The sequence below is a fragment of the Bombus affinis genome, chromosome 6 (assembly GCF_024516045.1).
Source record: "Bombus affinis isolate iyBomAffi1 chromosome 6, iyBomAffi1.2, whole genome shotgun sequence".
Taxonomy (NCBI): domain Eukaryota; kingdom Metazoa; phylum Arthropoda; class Insecta; order Hymenoptera; family Apidae; genus Bombus; species Bombus affinis.
Genome location: NC_066349.1, coordinates 15,525,522 through 15,547,473, shown reverse-complemented (window position 1 = coordinate 15,547,473; position 21,952 = coordinate 15,525,522). Strand labels below are relative to the sequence as shown.

Here is a 21,952-nt window from a genome sequence, read left to right as displayed (position 1 = left end):
TCATTTTACAATGACCGAGAAACACAGTAAAATGATAAACAACTTCGAACCCGCCTAGTACACATTGGATTAAATTATTATAAACTATAATTGGCAATGTTTCGCGTTACACAAAAAGTTACAGCAAGTAACAATTGTTCGTTTTTTTCTTGCTATCGTTCCATCTTCCCCTTTATATGTTTTTTCAAACTCATCCCTCCACAATTGACGCCTAAAAAAATCGCGCGCGATTGTTGCAGCTTGTCAAAGTTTTCGAAAAAGATAGCGATAGTTCGTCGAAACGCATCATTCGGTTCATTATTAATCTCTTCTTTGTCCGCATCTCTCTGTCACAGTACGATTCGTGCGGCAAAAATCGCGGAAAAATATTGTACAGAAGTGCGCAGAAAATGGTGCAGATTCGATCTCGGCGAACATTCGTGTTGGGAAAATAGGCACGCGTGAATTTCTTGTACGTAATTTCGGCGATGATTGAAACGACTGACAAAATCTGAAGATACGAATATATACGTAAACATGTTAAGAACATGTTAAGAACAAAGCAAAGTTTAATAAATCTTAATTACGAATACGAAACTTGAAATGTTCCAACGATTATCGACAAAGACGATATTAACTCGCTGATATCCAGATCACATGAGTGTAGACCGTTGTAGAATACACGAACGTCCGCCTAATTCTTTTTACATACAAATATCGCACGTACATACGTGTACATACACGCATGTGCACCCCGAACACTACACTCGTATTCACACCCACACAACCCCATTGATATATTTACGTTTCAGGCTCCACCAACGAACGGTAGATACATATATTGCTATCAAATATTACCTCAGGCTATCGATTTCGTCGACAGAGTTGTACAACGTTCGATTGTAGCGTTTCAACCACTTATTATTTGGCAGTAAAGAAATTAAGGAATTAATTTTGCGGAATTATACGCACCTAGAGTGATAATGCAACGTTTCTCTTATCTAGGAATCGTTATTTACAAAGCTACGCAAAGAAGTTCGTTTGGAAATGAGGAGAGGGCTAACTCGATTTTGAAACTTTGACCTTTAAATTTGGAAAGGAACATTTGTAAATAAAATAAAAAAAAAAAAAAAAAAAAAGAAAAAGAAAGGAAACGGAAAAAGAAAAGGAAAAGCAAAAACAATTTCGTACACGGTTTCTGTTTGACAGGATGAGATCTTCGTGTGTATTTATGCGTATACGTATACCGGTGAACAAAAATTACATATTTATTGATTTAGAGAAGCGTTAAAATTTATTAAGACAAGTAACGAGTGTTTTGTTCTTATCAGCGACAAAATTTCTTACAATCCTTTTACCACCTCCTCGTTTGAGCTATCAGCTTTGCCTTTTTACAGTTCCACTTTGTTCACCGTGGTTATAGAATACGCGTTCTTACGTACTAATGTTTAGCGGCTGTCATGTTAGCTTTTGTTCGCTACTTTGTTTTAACACGTTCGTTACGAATACATTTACACATGATCCAGTTCGTTTAATTATTCAGGAGACGCATCTGTCTTTCGATTTGTACAGTAAGAAATTTTTGTAGCGTCGCGTTATTCCTACCACATTTGAAGCTATCTTAAGCAATAAATTACGCCGCGTATTCAGGTAGAGCGAATTATCATTGAAAGTGAACAATTACGGTAAGACTAATGTACGAACCACCAGTGACTCGTATATCGCAGCGAAAGTGTTAATTAACGTAACAGCGGAACGTTACTGCTGTAGTCTGCCGAATCGAAACAACCCTCCTACAACGTCACAGTCTTTCGCAACCGCATTTATGCATGCAGCGTTAGTAACGCGTAGCGTACCGCTTTACCGCCTCGTCGGAATTGGATGGAAAGAAAAGTTCGAGCGGATTTGCCGAATTTTTACGCTTAGTCGATTTATTTTAGCTCACAGTCATGCAGCAGTTAGATAAGAACGATTATTATGGAGAAAGTTAAGGAATAAAACGAAAAAAGAAAAGGAAACTGATTATGTTATATTTTTGTTTGTTAAAACATTGCCGACTGTGATTGCGGATTGAAATTTTTTTAATTGTAGTCAAAGGATCACCGAGCAAGCCATTTTATGTGTATACTCGTTCGTTTCAGAATTTTTATAAAATAATTAATAAATATCGTATTTTGCTTTGGATTAAATTTAAAACCATACGTCTATACCAGAAGGAAGCAACGTGAGGCAAAATCGGGGAAATGAAAATGCCAGTGATAGTAACATACGTATGTATTTCAGAAAGAAGAGTTCTCTCTGGTCAGTCGACAATGTATTAAAAGTTTTAAGATATCACAGTGTGAAAAGGAACTGAAAGTAGATTTTAATCCTCAACAATGAACACTTGTTGCGTAAAAATACCACAGATTATCAATGCATAATAATTTTATCGTATCTTTCTGTATACTGTGACAGGCAGCGTGTTCAACGATCGTATTTACTTGCTAATTTATTGACAAATGATTACACGATTGATTTTTCAATCGTATTCTAAAGTTACTACTTACATATTATATTTTCGATCTTTAATCAAAACGATCCTATATATGTAGTATAAGCCAATAACAGCGCAGTATTTCCCGCGGATCACAGCTCAAAGTGTCGATGAATCATCGATTGCTGCCTCTTAACGAATGTCGAACCGAACCTATATTCATGAGGCCTCCTTTTCCCCTCTCCAAGCGAAGGCGGTAAACTTGCGCGAATTGGATACTTATGGAGTTCTATGGTAGACGGCGCGACGCGCACACGCACACACATGCGAATACAAATAAATGTAATCCGGTAAAAACGATCGTACTTACGTTCTCCTAACGTTTTCAATCTGTGAGATCCAAATAAGAATGTACGTACGAACTTGGATGAAGCGCACTGTACAACGATATCTCTTATTACGCTTAAAGAAGTTTTTCGACGTGAATGTTCAATGAAAATGGACGCCCACACGCGTAATAACGCGGTCTGAAATCCTCTTAACGCGGCTTATCGCCAATGATGATAATAGGATCAAATCGAACGGTTGCTGGATAATCCAAACGAGAGCGCGTGCGCGAAGAACTCTGAAAGGGAGACATTTGCCAAATCGGACAAATAATTAGGAATTGCATCGCTATTGCTACGTCACCGAATTCTCATTTCACGCGAACTGAAAATTCAATCGATCATCCATTAACAATAGAATGAAAGTTACTATTCAAAATGAGAGATCGATCTAATCGCTGCAAATCTCTTTCGTTGCTTCCCTTTCTTTCCATTTGTTTACGGTAAATATCGGATTAAAGAAACGAGAATTCGTGCCTGATTTAGATATGATTTGCGATGTTTGATATTTCAACACGCCTATTATGCGTGCAATTTTATAGAACGCGTTCCCAATTTATTCGAATGGCCTTAGAAATTACTAGCCCTGAATAATTGAACGTTCGAATCTGTGCTTTTAATACGTTCAACCATGGGAATGTTTTATTTGGAAATAAAGCGCGTCGGCTAGGTCGGTGGTTGGTTTCATAGTCGAGAGTATATCCGTAATCGATTTTTTATTTTGCGGACTTTTCAAGGTTTTCCAAGGCTGGCGGGAATTCCGTGTGTGTCGAATTTGATATGATTGACCGTCGGACAATCAAGTCAAAGATAAAAGTCACTTGCAGCGAGATGCGTTTGATGCATTCGAATTTACCGACCGGAACGGACGTACTCAATTACAAAACGAGATATAAATTGTTCGCAGATAAAGCGCATAGGCGTCGCACTCGCAGGTGAATCGTTTCCTTTGAAACTTTCAAATCTTGGCCGGACACAGCGTCATTCGATTCCGGATAAGATCGAAAACGGTTCACAGGAAAAAGATGACTTTTACAATGCGCGATGACACGACATCGTGAACGAATGACTAGTTAGACTAACGAGTTCGTACTTAAATAATGTACCAGGTGGCGCAAAAAAGAAAGCGCTTTAAGTAAAAGCAACGGTAAGTCTTTGATGTCTTTATACACACACATACATATCTATATGTTCTTATAATATTCTTATAATATCATTAATCACACACATTATTAATAATTTTTCTCTTATTATTATTAATAATATCTGTATTGATATTACACATTAATAATTACATTACATACGTGTAGGATATATCCAACGTGTATAAATGAAATAAAATCGATTATATAGGCATATATGTATAAAGACTTTAAAAAGTAAAAATCACTCGAATCCGTTGGCATTAGCAGCATATGAATACAAGTTGCCTTGCACCACCAGGTAAAAACAAATTGATCGATAAAACGTATATCCGTCGACACAGCGACGTTTCGCGATGACATATATTACATAAGGCGCGGAAATCCTATTTAAGCAGATCACAGCTGCTTCCGCTTGGTCACATTTTGGATCTCTCTTACTCTTAAGTAGTATACCTTTCTTCCGTCATACACGCTTACGAACTACTGGTCGATTTTTCATTTTTCTGTTTTCTCCTCGTTCTCTTTACAAAAAGACGTTAATGAAGAAAATCCAATAGGACGCTTTATAACCCACCTGCCATCCGAGGAACGTTTCCGAGATGTGGAATTTTCGCGAAGGTACGATCATTCGAAGCTGCATACACATGATAGTTGTAAGCTTCGAAAATTTGTTTCGTCGAATCGATAAATTTGTGTAGTTTTCGATATTCCGAATTTCCTGTTCGAAGAATATCGTACAGCCAATTTGGCATAAATAAATACGAATACTCAATTTTTATATGCATTATATATGTACATATTAAATTCTTATAGAAAACGATTGGATAGCAGCTGTGAATGATATGTGCGCGAAATGAAAATCTCAGCCAAGTCACAATTAAAAAGATAAAAATAATTTGACTCCCATCTTGGAGTTAAAAAAGTTGTAAAGGTTTCGTATCACTTTCACATTGACTGATAAGTATAACTGTTATTCGTTGGACAGAAATATCGATCCCGAACGAATTTCAAAAGTTCTGGATCCTCTGTATTTGTGTGGTCGTTACTAATCATTTAACGTAATCGCGTGATTAATTACGTAAAAATAGAAACGGAACGTAAAGAAGAGCAAATATATAATACAAAAACGTTAAAAATTTTCCCTACCTAATTAACGCCATATATTTAACGCCATGTGTAGCTATACGCACGCGTATTTACACGATACTCATTATCAGATTGCTTATCTGAATTATAATAGTTGAAACTAGTTGGAAGAAGTGTGTAAATATATATGTATATTGGTCCAATATTTGGATTATGGATTAGAATGGAATAGATTTGAATATCGTGTGTTAGGTTGGGTAAAATAATGTAACGCGTGAGGCAGATATCTATATACAAAAAGCTGAGTAATTCGCAAACTAAATAAATAGAGCGCTTTAAGTCTAAATTATGCGTATGAATTATGCTTGAATTAAGTAGTTAGGTTAGATCTGAGTCATAGCGCGTGTTTCCTTTTTCGACATCATTCAGGTCGTATCTTCTCCGCATGCTCATCAATTTTCGTTCGTCTACCTTAAAAATTTGCCATAAAATCGCAGATATCACAATAATAAACACGATACTTTCGATAGCTTTCGCCGAAACGAATTTAATCCTATCGTTGAATATCAATTTGTTCCTTTGATTTCGTTGCACTTCGTGGAATTCGATTCCGGAGTAATAAAAAAAATTCGTGCCAATGGAATTGTTAAAAAAAAAGAAAGAGAAAAACTGGTAAAGCATTGTTCATGATTGTCCCAATTTTCCAATGACAATAGAAATTAGTATTTCACTATTCATTGTGACACGCAGTCGAGAATAAGTTACATTCCTCCATCGTAATTCCCCCACTGTACAATGAAATAAGAAATACGAAAAAACGAGATACATATTTTTTATTTATGATATTAATTGTAGATATGTATAATTTCATTTATTCGTGTTATTATCACTGTCCCACTTCTCCCCGATCTTTTAAGATTAATTTCTAAAGAAAAATTACTAAATTGTACTTTTAATCAACCTGTGACTTTCAAGTTGCAGATCGCATATTGGCGATAATATAGTTGTAAGATATCTAGTCACGATAATTAATTAACTTATTATATAAATCGATTGCATAAGCTGTCAATCACAAAATGAAGTGTGAGTACGGGAATGAAACTAAGTACTACATATTATGATGGTAGGTTACGATAAGTACATGTTATGGACATTAATGACTCTTAGACGATATTTAATGAGTTACCTGAAATCATATTTGAAATTAATACGAAATTAATCACGACGAAATCATAATAGTGAAATTATCAAAAATTAGGTTGGCATTACTGCGGAATAGCATGGAATAACGTGGAGTCGACACAGCGTGGAATGGTCTTTCTTCGGTGAATGGAGATCAATGATAGCGAGTTCACTAACTTGGACCAGTATTGGATGTTTTCAAGTGCGGTACATTTGGAGAACCTTGAGACCAGTGCAGCTTCCACTTTTCGAAGAATAAACCACAGACCTTGAAATCGATCGTGTGAAACGGTGCTGCGAAAACGTTCAAGAGCTTGGAACGTTGTCGGCGTTGTTGATTCGCGAATACCATAGAAATGGGGTTTTGCAAGAGCAGTTGGCATCACTCGGATACACAAAATAATGGGGAAATTCCAGTTTGGTTTATAACTGACTTCGAAATGACGCATTTAGAGCGTGAAAATAACTCAATTTAATTACCTCAACGAATCGTTATTTCCTTTGTTTTATATTGTGCTCGGATTTCATATTTCAACGTGCGTGTAATTAATGTGGGCTTGTGATGATTTTTTGAAGATATTTAGCGATGTTTTTCTTTCAATTTTTCGATTTTCCCTTCAAATATAAGATATTAACGCGGCATCCTACAAATAAATTCTGTCGAATCACAGATTATAACAAGCAAAAATTAGTCATCAGAACGGCACGGCCAGATGCGACGGGGCGTTTTCGAGATATTCCCGTGCTATCTGAACGAGCCAACTTCATTCATTTGTATTGTTCTCGTCGTTTGGCGTGTTCCCTCGATGATTCACCCGGCACAATGTAAATCGAACGCTTGTTTCCCTCTGTCGGACGCGTGTTTCGATTCTATCCATGGACAGAACGAGCATCGTCAGCTTCTATGCGCGACGATTCCTCCGAGAACCTTCGAGAGACTTAATGATCCGCGAAACCTTCAATGGAAGTTTCAAATGTCGACTTGTGTCAACATGTTTCGCATTCAAAACGCTTAGGGCAATTTTTACGTCGTTCGCGTTAGCCGAACTTTCCTCGAGACTACATCTTCGTTAACGCGTTGACTGCCACGCGAATTTTATATACGTATTTTGTCCTGGAAGTCGAAATAAATTAAAATATATTATATTATAACGTTTCGTTCTTGCAAAACATTATACTATATTTGAAAATTTTTCTTTTTTTATTTTAATCATTCTAAAAGATTTAATAAAAAAGGAAGATGAGTCATCGATGACTAGCAATGTGGTAGTCAATACTTTAACACACTTTTCTCGACAATTAACCTTTTGCCTGATGATTACTTTGATTTTCATACCCTTCATTGTGCCAATAATGATGAACGTTGAGATACTATTTCGAATAAAAACATTTTATGCTCTTTTTATCTGAAAATAATTCTTTCTACGAATGTTCGGTTGTATACAACACGACGTTAACGATTATGATCGCTGAACAACTAAATTTTAGATGAAAATTAATCTTCGATAATGATCAAGAACAAGACAAAATGCAAAATAATTGCATTTCTGGTTCTCGATAATTAAGAGGCGACAATTCAGCTGTTCGTCGGATGCTTAATAACACCTGTACGACTACTTATTAGTCCAAACAATGAATTGCAATCGAGGACAAGATATTCAATTATATAGACTCTTGATATGATTTGTATGTTGATATATATCCGGTAAATCGTAATGAATCGACACATGTCTCAGATATGAATCGTTGTTCAAAAATAACAAACCGGATTATTTTATTTCTTCAAAGGTTTAACTACTAAATCTGGCTGAATGAAATTCCTTCTTGCTTTTAAAACAACGCCACGACAATACGATAATATATGTCTTACAAATATTACTACAGTTTGTGCATACGTATTTTTGCACGAATAAATTAAAAACATTGAAAGTTTAGAAACTAAAAATTATCAACAAGGAAAGGAAATTGCAAAGCTTTCAGAATTCCTGTACATATGCAGATATTAGATAGATAGATGTCAGATGTTAAATTAAAAATCAAAAATAGATTCATTAAGAAAAAGTAAAGCAAAAGTAAAAATAAGCACAAGTATCGTTCATTAAGATATTAGCCAGTTAACTGCAGAATCTGGTTCTAGAAATCTCTCACTAGGTTAGGTCGTAGAGTGCGTAAATAAATACAAGCAACGACGTCTATAGTCGTCAAACGCAGTTAACTGGTTAAGAAATGATATTTATATGAAAAGGGACAATTGGTTATTTAATCTCTTAAATTAAAAAATTTCCGCGTATACTCTTGACTAGGCGGATAAAGTTTTAAAGAAAAATATAATTGATGACGAATCCGAGAATTATCTCTCCGTTAGCGTTTTAACGATATAGAAAATTCAACAAGTCACTTTATCTCTCGATGAACCAAAGAAAAAGAGAGAAATGAAATGTTTCGCGCGTGAGTCATATCGTGTTTATCACACGATTATTATGTACCGTGTCAATTTATCACTGGGTTGGACATGCTCGTTTAAGAGCTCTATTCTCTAATTTATTCCAAAAAGTATAAAAATCTGTATCTCTACAAGAGAGATAACGATCGAAAATTTGACACAACATTCGTAAAATCGTATACAAATAAATAGATACGAGTAGAATAACGTGGAAAAGCTTGCAACGTTGTACACGCCCATGAATCGAATTCCCGATATCGCTTAACTATAACCTCTAAAATTTATAGAACGCGTATTTTCCCTCACAGGGATTAGATGCTGTTTGTTTTATTAATCCTCGAATTAACACTGTAAGTACGACATATACTTCTGTGTGATGTATCTTTGATGAAAACTCTTCGATATTTACGAAGCATTTTCAACAACCTCCGGGCATGTTTCTAGAAATTTTTGTATGCATATCAAAACGACACGTTCATAGTGAGGACAGAAAGGAATAAAGAATTTTTTTTGATTTAGTTATTTAATAGGGAGGAATCTGGAAGGAGGAAACAGGAACATGGAGAATCGAACTTTATAAAGTAATAATAATCAAACTAACTAACTAGTAACTATTATATATTAGACTAACAAAAATAGATAACAAATATGATCCTATATTTCCCGATTTTTAGATATAAATCCTTACGAAATAAGTTTTTACAATGCTGCATCAAATTTTTACAAATTTTAAAGAACATGCCATCGTTCGCTTGATATCGACCAATATCTGTAAATAAACGTTATTGCCATTTTTATATCCACTTTTATATACACTTCGTTTTGAATTTTTCACTCCGTTTTTATGAAAAATATGATAAATACGATAAACATTGAGTTATATCAGAAAACATATATACCGGTGGTTATACGTTATCTGAACGGTAACACTAAACGACAAAACAGGAAGGCGATGAGTTAGAACAGAAAGCTGATTGATTTATCTTGGTTTTTGCAAACAACGATCGATCATTTTATCGGTGAAAAACGTGCTACTTCTTCGATGAGAAGAAAGAAAATCGGAACCAAAAAACAGGAAGAAAGGAAATCGTCACCTTTAAATTGAAATTATAATTCCCATAAAGAAGATGCGACAAATTATGGCGCGGCAAAAAAAGATTATACTACAGATGGATCCTCGTAATAGTCGCCATTGTTGCTTCTTTTTCGTTAAATGCACTTTCATAATGGCACTCGAGTCCAAGCGACCGTTGGTTCGTGAAAAAAGAGTGTTTTCGTTCGACTTTCCTTTCATCTTGCTAGAAAGGACATCAAAAAGATCTGCTCTCCATGTGGCCGTGTCGTTTCAACGAAAACGCAAATCTTGCGCAGCCCAGCAACCCTTTTTTCCTGAGAATGATACAATTTCTCGGGAATTTCAGGAAAATCCTACATATTCGTGTACCAAAACTTTGTCGTCGAAACATCGAATTGCATAACCTGAAACCACGAAGCTATTTCTATAACCTAACCCCAACCTAACCCCAATCGAGATCTGACAAATTGAAAGGAAGTTAAGATGAAGAACGAGGTACGTGAAATCGTATTTTCTTCTTCTTCGAAGAACAGGGCAATTGAAACACACATATAGATTGTAATCTATTTTAGAAAGAAAGATTGTGTAATATCTGATTACGTGAAATCTTGAATCCAGGATAAATGCCGATTGGTGTGACGGATAAGACGGTGGAATTCAGAGAACGCATTGTTAAGCATATAGAATCTCGAGGATTTATTTGTCTACTAGAACTACTGGAAATTTTATACAGTAATCAGCAATCGTATCGAAAAAAAACGCGATTGCAATGATTGCGAGTCCTACCCAATGGGATTTTCCTCGGTCTAATATGCGAAGCGAGCAGGGTCTCATGAGACCTGCTCTGGGACTCATGAAGCCTACATACAACTAGTATCCGTTCTGACTTCGAAGTGAAACTAATTGCCGTCGACAATACGAAATGAAGAAGGGAGCATTTTTCATTACTGTAATCATATATATACCGGTTTTAATCTATAAATACGAATCACTGGTAAACTGACAGTTATATAATAAATGGTTAAAATAAAAAATGGATGATTTCAAGAGGACACCATCTGGTGTAATTAATTTATATATAATATATAATATATAATATATATATATAATATAATAATATTATATATATAATATAATATATAATATATAATTATATATAACAGATGGGTGCATAAAGATCATATGAAGGTGACATACGTTCCCTTAAATGGAATCATATAATTTTTGATGCACTGTCTTGATATTCTTTATAGCAAATTATTAACGTATATATGACGAAAAAAGACTAGCTTGACTGATAATTTAGCTTTTATCTTGTAAGACCTATCGTATGAAAGACGAGGAAAACAAATACGAAAGTAATAATTGCTTCGCATCTTTCCTTGTCTTTCATACGACTGGTTCTACCAAATAAAGAGTAAAATATCTGCTAAACTAATATATACGTATATACATTTGTAACAGCGTAGAACGCATTAATAATAATTTTTAGTCAAGATATAAAAATAGCCAAGGTCTCATATGCATTGAAGAAGTGATCTACTCCATATTTATGGCAGGCAGAAGTCAAGCGGAAGTCAGCCAGATCTTTTCATTCGTAAAGTAGGAATCATAAACTTTAATTTAAGCCCTATTACGACCTTGAACTCGATGACGTAGGAAGCTAACGATAAAAAGTCAATTTGTTTATAGTTTGCCAGGAGATCGTAATGAGATGAAGTCCGGTAGACCAAGGTATTTTGGTAATTCTAATTGAACATAAATAAATTGGACATGATTAAATTTCTTGTACTCCATGACGTAGATATAAAGCCATAAAAACGGACGGAAAGTTACTGTCTTTAATCATATAGCAGTAGGTTGCGTTCTAGTAGAGCAGATGCCTTTCGTTTATTTGCCAGTGAGATATTATCTGACCTCATGGTCACTTTTGGTCTTTCTTTCGTTTTCCATGGGATACGGTGAGGGTGAGACTGCTTTGTTTGTATCATCAGTCTTTACCGTCATTGTATCATCCTTATCCTCGTGACCTGATCTCAAGTATTCGAGAGTGTTGCACAGCAGAGCCACGCGTTTCGCCCTCGTATCAGTCAGATAAAACGCTAACGTAACGACGAAATTATTTTATTTTATATATTTCCGTTAATAAAAATTTCATTAAAGTATTGGCGAGATTGCCCTGATTGAGCTGAGACCAAAAAGCGATTCTATTATATTGGCAATTATCCTTTTCTTCTCTAACGTGGTATTGTTTGCTTTTCGATACACATATCTACTGCTATACTTAAACAATTGCAGCTGTTTCTCGCATAAAAATGATATTTCGTTGCTCGGATGATGTCCATACTACTCTTATATGTAGGTCTCATGAGCTCGCCTCGAACGATACTTGGAGGCATGCCTCGGGGCAAATCTCATTGCGTAGGTAGGGCATATTTAAGAGTACACCGTACATTACTGGGAACAATTACTAGGTAACTCGTTACTTGAAAATAAAATTAACGATTAGAAACGTTTTACCGTACGTAGAGATTAGCAATGGTCCATCTCAGAGTACGTATCTCTTTGCTAAGTTTAAAACTTTATCTTAAAGTCATAGTTCATAATAAACTTTCAATAGAAGTACAGGGTTACGTCAGTGACTTAAATGGTTGAAAATGATGGATGGTGTTATTTGGCAATTAAGAAGAATTGGACGAACTTCTAGGATGAAAGGAATCCTCGAAAGTCTTGAAACGCCTGATTCGAATTACACGTTAAAATAAAGCGACGTTGAGCAGAAGACGCTCTATTTCAAGCGATTTTGTGTCTAACGTTATGTACAGTCAGTGCGAGGTTTACCCGTGAGCCTGCCTCTTGTCGTAACATAGAGTACGCGACACAATTACGCGAGGCAAGGTGAGCAACGGTTACGCTTCCGACAAAGTCGTCTTGATCCATTTCGTCGATATACGTATCCAAACGAAGGAGCTGCGAGGTACCTTTGATCTCGCCAAGAACCCAGCAATCGTTGGTTCGTCCCGAGGCAGCCTCACGAGTCAGTCTCGCACTGCCTGTACATGGAGACAGCAGCAGTTTCATTTTTATTGATCGTGTCGTTTTAATCTTATCAGCACATTGGAATACAGATTACGTGTCTTGGAAAAAGTACAAAACCACAAAGCTAAGTTAGCGTAACGTAACTGTTTCGATAATACTTTACGTAAAGTTACGACAATTTTCTTCTCCAACTATCCTGTAAGTAAGCAAAGGTGTATTCTTTAAATGTGTTTGTATTTCCTACTAAATAAATTTTATCAGAATTATATGCATTAAGAGGTTTCTATTTGAAAGACAATAAAAAAAAAAAAATATAAAACAAACATCGTCCATGATGTACGTGATACGCTGTAGCCACAAATCATGTTTGAAATCAAGACTGATCGTGAGTCGCTAGAAGCAATAATTTTGAATGACCAAATTCCTAAAACCGTTTTGACGTCATTACATTATGAAGAATATTCAAAATTCTCTGGATACCCTCGATGATAATTCGATCTAATCATTAACACGGAGGTCCCTTTCGTGTTAAGCTACTGCACCTTTCGGTTAAGAAAAGCGACATCACTTCTTACGTCCTTTCCGATAAAATATATCGACGTGGATTCAACTAAATTTTAATCGCATTCAAAATTATTATACGATAGATTTTAAAAGGAATTCCTCTCTGAGCAAAACAAGTTTTGAAGGATCCCTGTCGCGAGATTGCCTCCAATGTCGTTCCGTTTTCTTCGTTCATTCAAACTGGACGATAGCTTCTTTGTTATATTTTTAGTTCCTCCCTTGTCTTTCCTGCCTTTTTCTAATTCTACGCATAGAACATATCAATTTTATAGATTAAAGATGATTACGTTCGATATTGAAGACTTTAAAACCTGATAAACGGAAACATCGACGAGTAAGGTGAAATAATCGTTTGACTTTCGATAAATCACGATAAGATAGAGGGCGGCCAATATTCCGTGTTGCATCGGCATAAAAAAAGAGTGTACTCGTGGCAATTCGTGGAAAAAAATCTAACCTACACAAATGACCTCTAGTTCCGCGAATCGAAGCGTTCTTCGTACGTAAACAGTGTTCAATTTTAATGCGAGTTATCGATTTCAGCAAAATCACAAAAAATGTCGCTAATGAAGCGAGAAAAGAACGAGCGAGAAGTCGAGTAAAAGAACTGTCGAACGAAGACGATTTGGAAACGAAATATCGACGACAGAAAAGTTACGAAATAAGAATTCATTGTTTAAATAAAAACAGTTACTGTTCGTTGATCAGAACTGTGTTTGGCCGAAGAGAGTTCCATCGAATGTTTTCGAATTGACGGATATAATCCGTTTTATATTATATGATGGCAATAGAATTATATGATATAATGATAAGGTAATGATAAGGCAATATATTATATGACGGTAATAGAATTAAAAGTACCCGAAATACAAAAATAAAGTAAATAATTTAGAGATTTGATAACAACGTATTTATTTGCTATTATTTGCTGAAATTCTATCGTTATAAAAATTAAAAAATTATAATTATCGATTTAGAAACATTCGTAAACTCGTCGTTATTTCACTTAGGAGGAAAATGCTGAAAACTAATGGCCTATAGCAAATAAGAAATTAGGATGTAAACCTTGAATATAAGTCGGATATAAACACGATCAATGACCTTCAATTACAAACTATTACGATTGAAAAATCACAATAGCTTCCAACCATTCGAAATCGTACGGTTACAATTGCTATTAATTAAACGCACGCACACTATTTCGTTGAAGCCTGACGAGGCAAGGGTTAAACAGTTATTGGTTGTATAGTGGAACGGGTACGATATAAATATCACAATTAATTGACCACTTCACTGATGAAAGTGTCAGGGTTCAAAAGCCTTAGATTCACTTTTGTCGTTAAGCACCGCAGCACCGCTCGTTGTGTAGAAAACTTGCTAAAACCCCGCTTCCCATCGAACCAGATAACAGCCAGATAACACGGATCTATCGCTTTTCTATATTTATATTCTGAAAAATTAACGACAGCAATTAGCCTTTTAGATAACTCGTTCACAGAAATAAATTAAAAACATCGAAAATTGGAAAAGCAAAAGTAGGAATTCGAGAATTGATTTCTAGAACGTTTTTTGTACAGACTTTTATATCGTTTCGACTCTTTGCCTCTGTGTTCGTTTCTTATTCGATAATAAATTGATAGTATTTGACATTAGGGGCGAATTTACCTACATCGTTACTCCTCTCGTATGGTGCTTGCACAAAAACCCGGACAAGACTCGATTTCAAAAATTTTGCGTAAACAAAAAGATTTTGTTGTATCAGATACTTAAATGTATAAGGAATAATACATCGATATTCTTTTTCATTGTAACTGAAAGTTATGAATACGCTTCTGTCTTATTCACGTGCGTCTGTTTACCTCTACTGCTTCCATTGAACACAGAGTATAGATGACCCTGCCCGATAGATTTTTTTTCATTGTTACCCGGTGACGTGCTCGCGGAACACAGGAAAATCTTAATAACAGTGGACCCTGGTGTAATAATGTTGTTGTGCATTTTCTAATCAAGCGGTATAGTTTTAGATATAGATTGCGCTGCACGAGTAATTAAAACGCGCGGAACGATAGAAGAGTATAATTAACACTGGTTACAAACATATTTAGTTTGTACTAATTGGTTCGCAAGACAGAGAACAAAGAGTCGATAGTTTCGTTCGAAACGTTATAAGGATGGCGACCGTCACACGCGTAAAGACGCATACACACACACACGCGATGAATATGGAATGTAGAAAAAGCAAGGAACACTCGTATTTGAAAGGATAATATGTAAGATGTACAATTGTCGAAGCTTCCACAGCGAACTACACTCAAGACTAGATTCGACAAACCCTATTAACCTTTCTGATCTTAACTAATCAACGAAATCGATCGAACGCGTGCCATATGAGAACATACACGAACGTTATGTTAACCACTGTTTAGTTCTACGACGCCATTCTAGATGCGAGGATGGCTAGCGTCATCTTACTTATTGTTAGGATTGCAGGCACGAGAAACGTATGACTTTGTACCGGCAGGGATAAGAATCGATATTAAGTATTTTGAATCTACTAAATAAAAGTATCGCCCTAGGTCATCCCGTAAATCGTGCTGTTTCTTATCGAATTTTATATGTCCGTATCTTGTTTATGCGATATATTTATAGAAACTTTTTTTCTATGCTTTACAAGATACTGTCGTCGTCAATCTACAAAATGTATCCGAAGCAATTAGGAGGGATATGTTTTATTTAAAAAAAAAAGCGAGAAACAACAAGTATGAACGCAATTCAGTTTGGACATTGCATGCCGTATTCATTTTAAAGAGGCTATATAGCTAAACATGCCGCTGACAATATTCGTAACGTGTATGGAGAACGCGTTTAAGCGTAAGAGAATATCAAAGGTAAATTTTCGACTTCTCCATAAAACACGATCCGATCTACCAGCAAGAATAAACGTAAGAGAGTATTGTTATTATTTACAAGTACTGCCACCTCATCGATTTCGATGATTTTTAAATATGTTGTAGAAATCAACATTTTGAACAATGTTTTCCTAAACATATAATCCTCGGCTGACCTTAGTTTCCAAGATATCCGCAAAACGCTGCCGGTACAGCTACATTGAATTCTGCTGTATTGTGCATCCGTGACAACGCTGGTATTGGTTGACGACTGTCTCATTGTGGCCGAATAAAGTAGCACCTGGCCCAAAGCTAATTCTTATCGTTTGTTTATAGCATATATAGATTCAGTTAAGCATCATTTTACCAATGTTAACGCATAAGCTATCACGAACGCACGATTATAGGCAAAGTTCACTGGTACCGACATATTTTTGCGAATCTCGGACAATTAAGGTTATGCGGTAGGAAAAAGTTGTTGAAAATGTTAATTTGTATTCAAAAATCATCGAAATCGGTGAAGTTGCAGCACTTGAAAATAATTACCAACGTAAATATTATTATAAGCTTAAGGTTAGCGTCAAGAAACGACACAACTTTTGGGATGCCTGTCATTCGATAATCTACAAACTACACGAGCGTTTTTCTCTTTATATAATAACGTTCGATCGATCTAACTAAAATCTAAATCATTATCGTGGTTGGCGATAATTTTGAGCATTAAGGATTAGTTAATTACAAGGGATTAAATTTTGTAGGAAACTTTCAAAGAAAAGTTAATCACCAAAGATGCATCGTTCAGATGCCCTTAATTAGTCTTAATAAGCGATTAAGCGAGACAAGTACCGCGTAGAAAACATTAATTCTTTCGTAGAAAAATACAATTAAGCGACATGGTGCGATTTCTTTTTTCTCGACACCTTGCGAGAAGCAGACAAGTATTTAGATTTAGATAAATCCGAATTTATTTTGAATACTTGATAATCTTCTTAATAGCTATTAATACTTTTTAATCTTCTTATTTTGGGGGGAGATACCGCAATTAAGCGTCCGATATCTTTTGTTCGAAATATGTGTTTCGATAATAGCACGGACAGATGAAATTGAATTCAAACTTTACTAGACGTTGAAGAAAGAAATACGCATCAATAGAAAGCAAAATCGTGTCAGTACGTTGAACATTACGTAACACAATCAATTTGTTTCGATTACTCGACGCGAAGATACTTGCTTTCACGAGTACGATTTTTGCAATAACAATTAGTTCTAATTGAAAATATGCATGTACGTATACGCGTTGCGTATTAAACGAATGAAACGAAAAAAGGTACATATCAAATAAATGAACATTTACATAATCGCATTTATTCCATTCTAGCGATTTATCGAAATTTTGTTAGAATTAATATCTTGCGTAATAAAACAAAAAGTTCAGCAGAAGATTATAATTTAAAAAGAAAAGAAAAAAGGAAAAAGAATATAAGATACGGTTAAGCACTTTGATACCCAAAAATGTGCTTCTTTGTTATGTACAATTATTACATATGCACCGTTTATAACGCGTTAATCAATCGTTTCTGCTAAACGTATGTATATTTTTATTTGATTCTACTTCTTCCCAGTTTACCGACACGGAGACGTCGGAAAGAAACACTATAGTACTAGCAGCGAATATTATTATCATCAAACCCGTAAAAAATTCTTTTTCCATAGCCGAATGCTTCGCTTAATCATATAATCCTTTGTTAAATACTTTTTAATGTTAAAAATAAATATTTACTTAAAAATCAAAACAACATTAACCTTACCAATTAGTTACAACAACGCGTGAAAGATATTTCGAGAATAAATCATCAACTACGTCGATAAGATGTTAAATTGATCGCGAAGCCAGCGCAACCATGGCTTTTTACAGGAATCGTTCCCTTAAAACGTATGAATAATTTCGCGCCGAATATACTACAATAACGACTTAAGGCGACCTCGTTCCGGACGAGGATTTAAAAAAAAAAAAAAAAAAAAAAAAAAAAGGAAAAGGAAAAGCTACATATACATCGATTATTTACTACTTGTTTTCTCTTTCTAACATAACCTATCATAGATGCTTCTTTTTTTATATTATACCTTTCTTCCTTTTTCTGTAAACATTGCACATGAAATGAGCGTACCAACGAGCTAGCGGAGATGATATGCTGAATAGTTGAAAAATGATGGCACACGTGCATACATGCGTGTCGCGATTATTGTTTTACGTAAGCGAATCACATACGTATATACGTGTACATGTACACACGACGCGTAGACACCCCTATTTAGTAAATATCGTGTATATACGGCGTATATTTTTTCCACGGTATAACGCAATTCAAGTATAATAAGAACTACATGCGTAATAGTATAATATATCGGATATTACAAAACATCCACGCTTCTAGCTCAATGTGTGCATATTAATCCCTACGTGTATATAGGATGTACCAGTCTTTTCGGGCTAAATATTTTCAGGATGTTTTACGGGTATAAATAAGGAAAAGACTTTGTGTAAACGTATACCGATTTTATAATATAATTGTTCAAAGCTTTATTAAAAAGTTATAACAAAAGAGAAATACGAAGAGAACGATGGTTAGGCCTCCGATGATATCGCCCTAAACTTTTATATCTAGGTAACTTTGAAAAAAAAGTTATGTATATACATCGAGCAAATAATATAGTGAAAATGAACTTTGCATTGTATATTGATGGCAAATCTATTTTCGTCTTATAGCATAGTAATCGTAAAATTGGTATCATTCTCTTTGTATTTACCTATGATCATAGAATATCCTGACAAGATTTGGTCGAAGAAAACTGGAATACCCTGCGTACGTATCAAAGAAAGAGGAAGAGACAGAAGTAAAGGAAAAAAACGAAAAAAAAAAAAAAATGGAGGAAAAAGTAAAACCGCTGGTTTCATAGTGCAATTTAATATTTGACTTTTGCCTTAACCTCTTCCGCGACTCCACCCCACCTGAGTTTGTAGACACGCGACCGCCACTGTATCAGAGGATCTAGAACTGCCTGAAGGAAAAGATAAGGCCTTGTGATCTCGCTGAGTAACCATCCGCATACGAATTCTAACTTGTTGAACGGCAACGGACCGTTCTGGACGACGCTCAATAGCGTCCAGTCAAACATGAACCACAATAGTATGTGTACCAAATAGAAAACAAGGGAGTCCCACTCGAAGAGTACGCTGGCCGCCCAGGAAGCACAGGCACCTAACACTAAACACTCGCTAAGCGGTTCGAGAACGATCGTGGTAGGCAACATAGCTACCCTGAGCTTCGCCCACCTCCGTAATCTCGCCTGGAACGAATGCAACTCGCAGTGACCGCTATTCTGCAACGCCGGCTGCGAGGACACAGTGATTCGCCAACCACGGTCGGTCAATGACTTTGCGTAGAAAAAATCTTCGGCTAAATACACACCGAACGTCTTTAAACCGCCGACCTCATCGAGGGGCGCTTTCCTCAGCAACGCTGACATCCCTGTGTGACAATTGATCTTAAGTAAATCAGCGGCTAGGTACATACGCGACTGTACAGTACCGAAGAAGATTTTCTCGTATGCCGCGGCAAAACCTTCGCGATCACAGGTAAACGGCATCTGATGCACTAACGCAACATTGTCGGTCATGTAATTAACCATGTCCAACAGCGTGTCCTCCTTCATCTTGATACCACTGTCACTAATCAGTACATACTCGTGTTTAGCCGCCTCGTACGCTGGTTGCATATTGTTGATCTTTGGATTCACGCCCACGTTGCAACCGCCGATGAAAAGTCTCGCATCCACCTCTGGATACTTTTCGATCAGTTTACGTACTAACATCAACACCGGATCCGAGTCGTCTTCCACGCAGAACAGTAACTCGTAACGGGGATATTGCATCGTAAAGAATGTCTCTAAATTGCTGAACAAATTCGGATCAACGCCCATAAGGGGCTTTATGATCGACACACCGGGTAGGGGCGTTTCGTAGGTTGGTACTTGAGTGACTTTACGGTGCAGCTTCCAGTGACCGGCTATCAGTGCCAGTACATGAACGATCCACATTACCGACCAGAATATCATGAAAAATATAGCGAAGCCGTACAAGGTATATATCATGGAGTTCATCTTCGAATAAGGATCCTTGATACTCGGAGGCCTAACCTCCGGATAGGGAAAGGTCTCCTGACTCACCTCACCACTTTGTTTTTTTTCTTTCTCTCTCTCTCTCCCTCTCTCTATCTGTCTGTCTCTTTCTCTTGTTTCCTCCGTGATTATTCGATCCTTTCGTACCTATCGATCCGAGCGACGATCTCAAAGCCCGCCATCCTTCGTGGATATCTAATAAACGGTATCCGCGACATCCTTGACGAGGTTCTCGCCGTGCCGCGATCACGGATACCAAGTGTGCGGAAAAATCGCGCGGGCCATCGATGATGTGTTTTCGGCAATTCCCGCGGTGTAACACCGTTTTCACGGCGATCACAACGACGACGACGACGACGAAGACGTGGCCACCGCTTCCAACACATTCACGTACTAGGTTCCCTCGCGCGGTTTATAGGGTAGGTATAGGATAGCTACGTAGCCGCGTCCACGGCTACGAGTACTCCAAAACGCCGGCACGCTGTGCCAACGAAGGTATACCAATCGAACGTACTCCTCTCTCTCCCTCTCTCTTTCTCTTTTTCTTCCACCTTCCACCGGAACAACGATAGGAGTGATAGGAGGATCGCCCTGCTATTCACAGTTATTGACACCAAAGCACCCTCTTTGTCACTACGTACTACCAGCGATCCTCCCCAATTTTCACCGATACATTGAATTTCCTCGTTCCTTACGCGCACCCATATGTAGTTTTGACAACACAACACGAGCAAACACGACCCTCGAACGATGCGTCCACCTTTTATTCCCCGAATCTATTTCGTATTGGTTAGCAGAGTAAATTTTTCTATTACCTCTTACCTCATTTTACTCCGCGCACAACGCTTTCCAACAATTAATAACTTTCGATGACGTTGTTTAACTATATGCACGTTCAGCAACCAGAGTTCACCGATCCTTTCAATGCAACATGTGTAACGTCAAGATAGTACGTTCCGTTTGTGTTCATGGACGACTGGTCCCTTTCATAACGATGCGCCTACACGGCTTTGCTTCGTTCTGTTTCGACCGCAACTACGCCACTGCCAACGCGTACCGATACATGTCATGACGATAACCAAATTTCTGTTGCTCGATTCCAGCTGATTATGAGTAGAATAAGAAGGCGATAGAGGAAAACAAAGACGAAACAGCGGTTTGAACGACACGTCTTACGTATAAACGACGCACCGCCTAACGTCGACGGGATAACTGGCTGCATGTGACGGCGACAGCCGGCAACTCAACCGCTTGTTCGTTACTAAGTTCACAACATACTTTACCTTGACGACCTTACAATCAACTGACGTTCTTCGCGCGTAACTTACCACTTTTATGATAATCTGTTAATCGTTATCGTGCCATTATCGCACGATTTCGATTACATTCTAATCGAAAAGAAATGAGTCGTTACGTAATAGAAAACTGGAATTTCTATGAATTTTGCGATATTCTGTAATTTTGAAATTAATCTTTACGTTAAGTGAATTGTGTAACAAGATTTGAAATA

The 21,952-nt window shown here is 36.7% G+C and overlaps 1 protein-coding gene across 3 annotated transcripts; it reads right to left on the bottom strand.

Moving 5' to 3' along the window:
- Positions 1-527: 527 nt before the first annotated feature.
- LOC126917066 (ceramide glucosyltransferase) lies at positions 528-21,909 on the bottom strand. Of its 3 annotated transcripts, none has more exons than XM_050723500.1 (2): positions 19,274-21,909; positions 528-14,825 (listed from the first exon to the last, which is right to left on the bottom strand). In XM_050723500.1, exons 1-2 carry the CDS (start codon positions 20,422-20,424, stop codon positions 14,819-14,821), a joined length of 1,158 nt encoding a protein of 385 aa, XP_050579457.1. In that variant the 5' UTR covers positions 20,425-21,909; the 3' UTR covers positions 528-14,818. The 3 variants fall into 3 exon arrangements, with proteins under 3 accessions (XP_050579457.1, XP_050579455.1, XP_050579456.1); XM_050723498.1 differs by having other exon boundaries at positions 15,235-21,907; XM_050723499.1 differs by having other exon boundaries at positions 15,717-21,907.
- Between the last annotated feature and the right edge of the window lie 43 nt (positions 21,910-21,952).

What these genes read in the sequence shown, in the direction of transcription:
- LOC126917066 (XM_050723498.1), bottom strand. Translation starts at nt 20,424, where the DNA reads ATGAACTCCATGATATATACCTTGTACGGCTTCGCTATATTTTTCATG.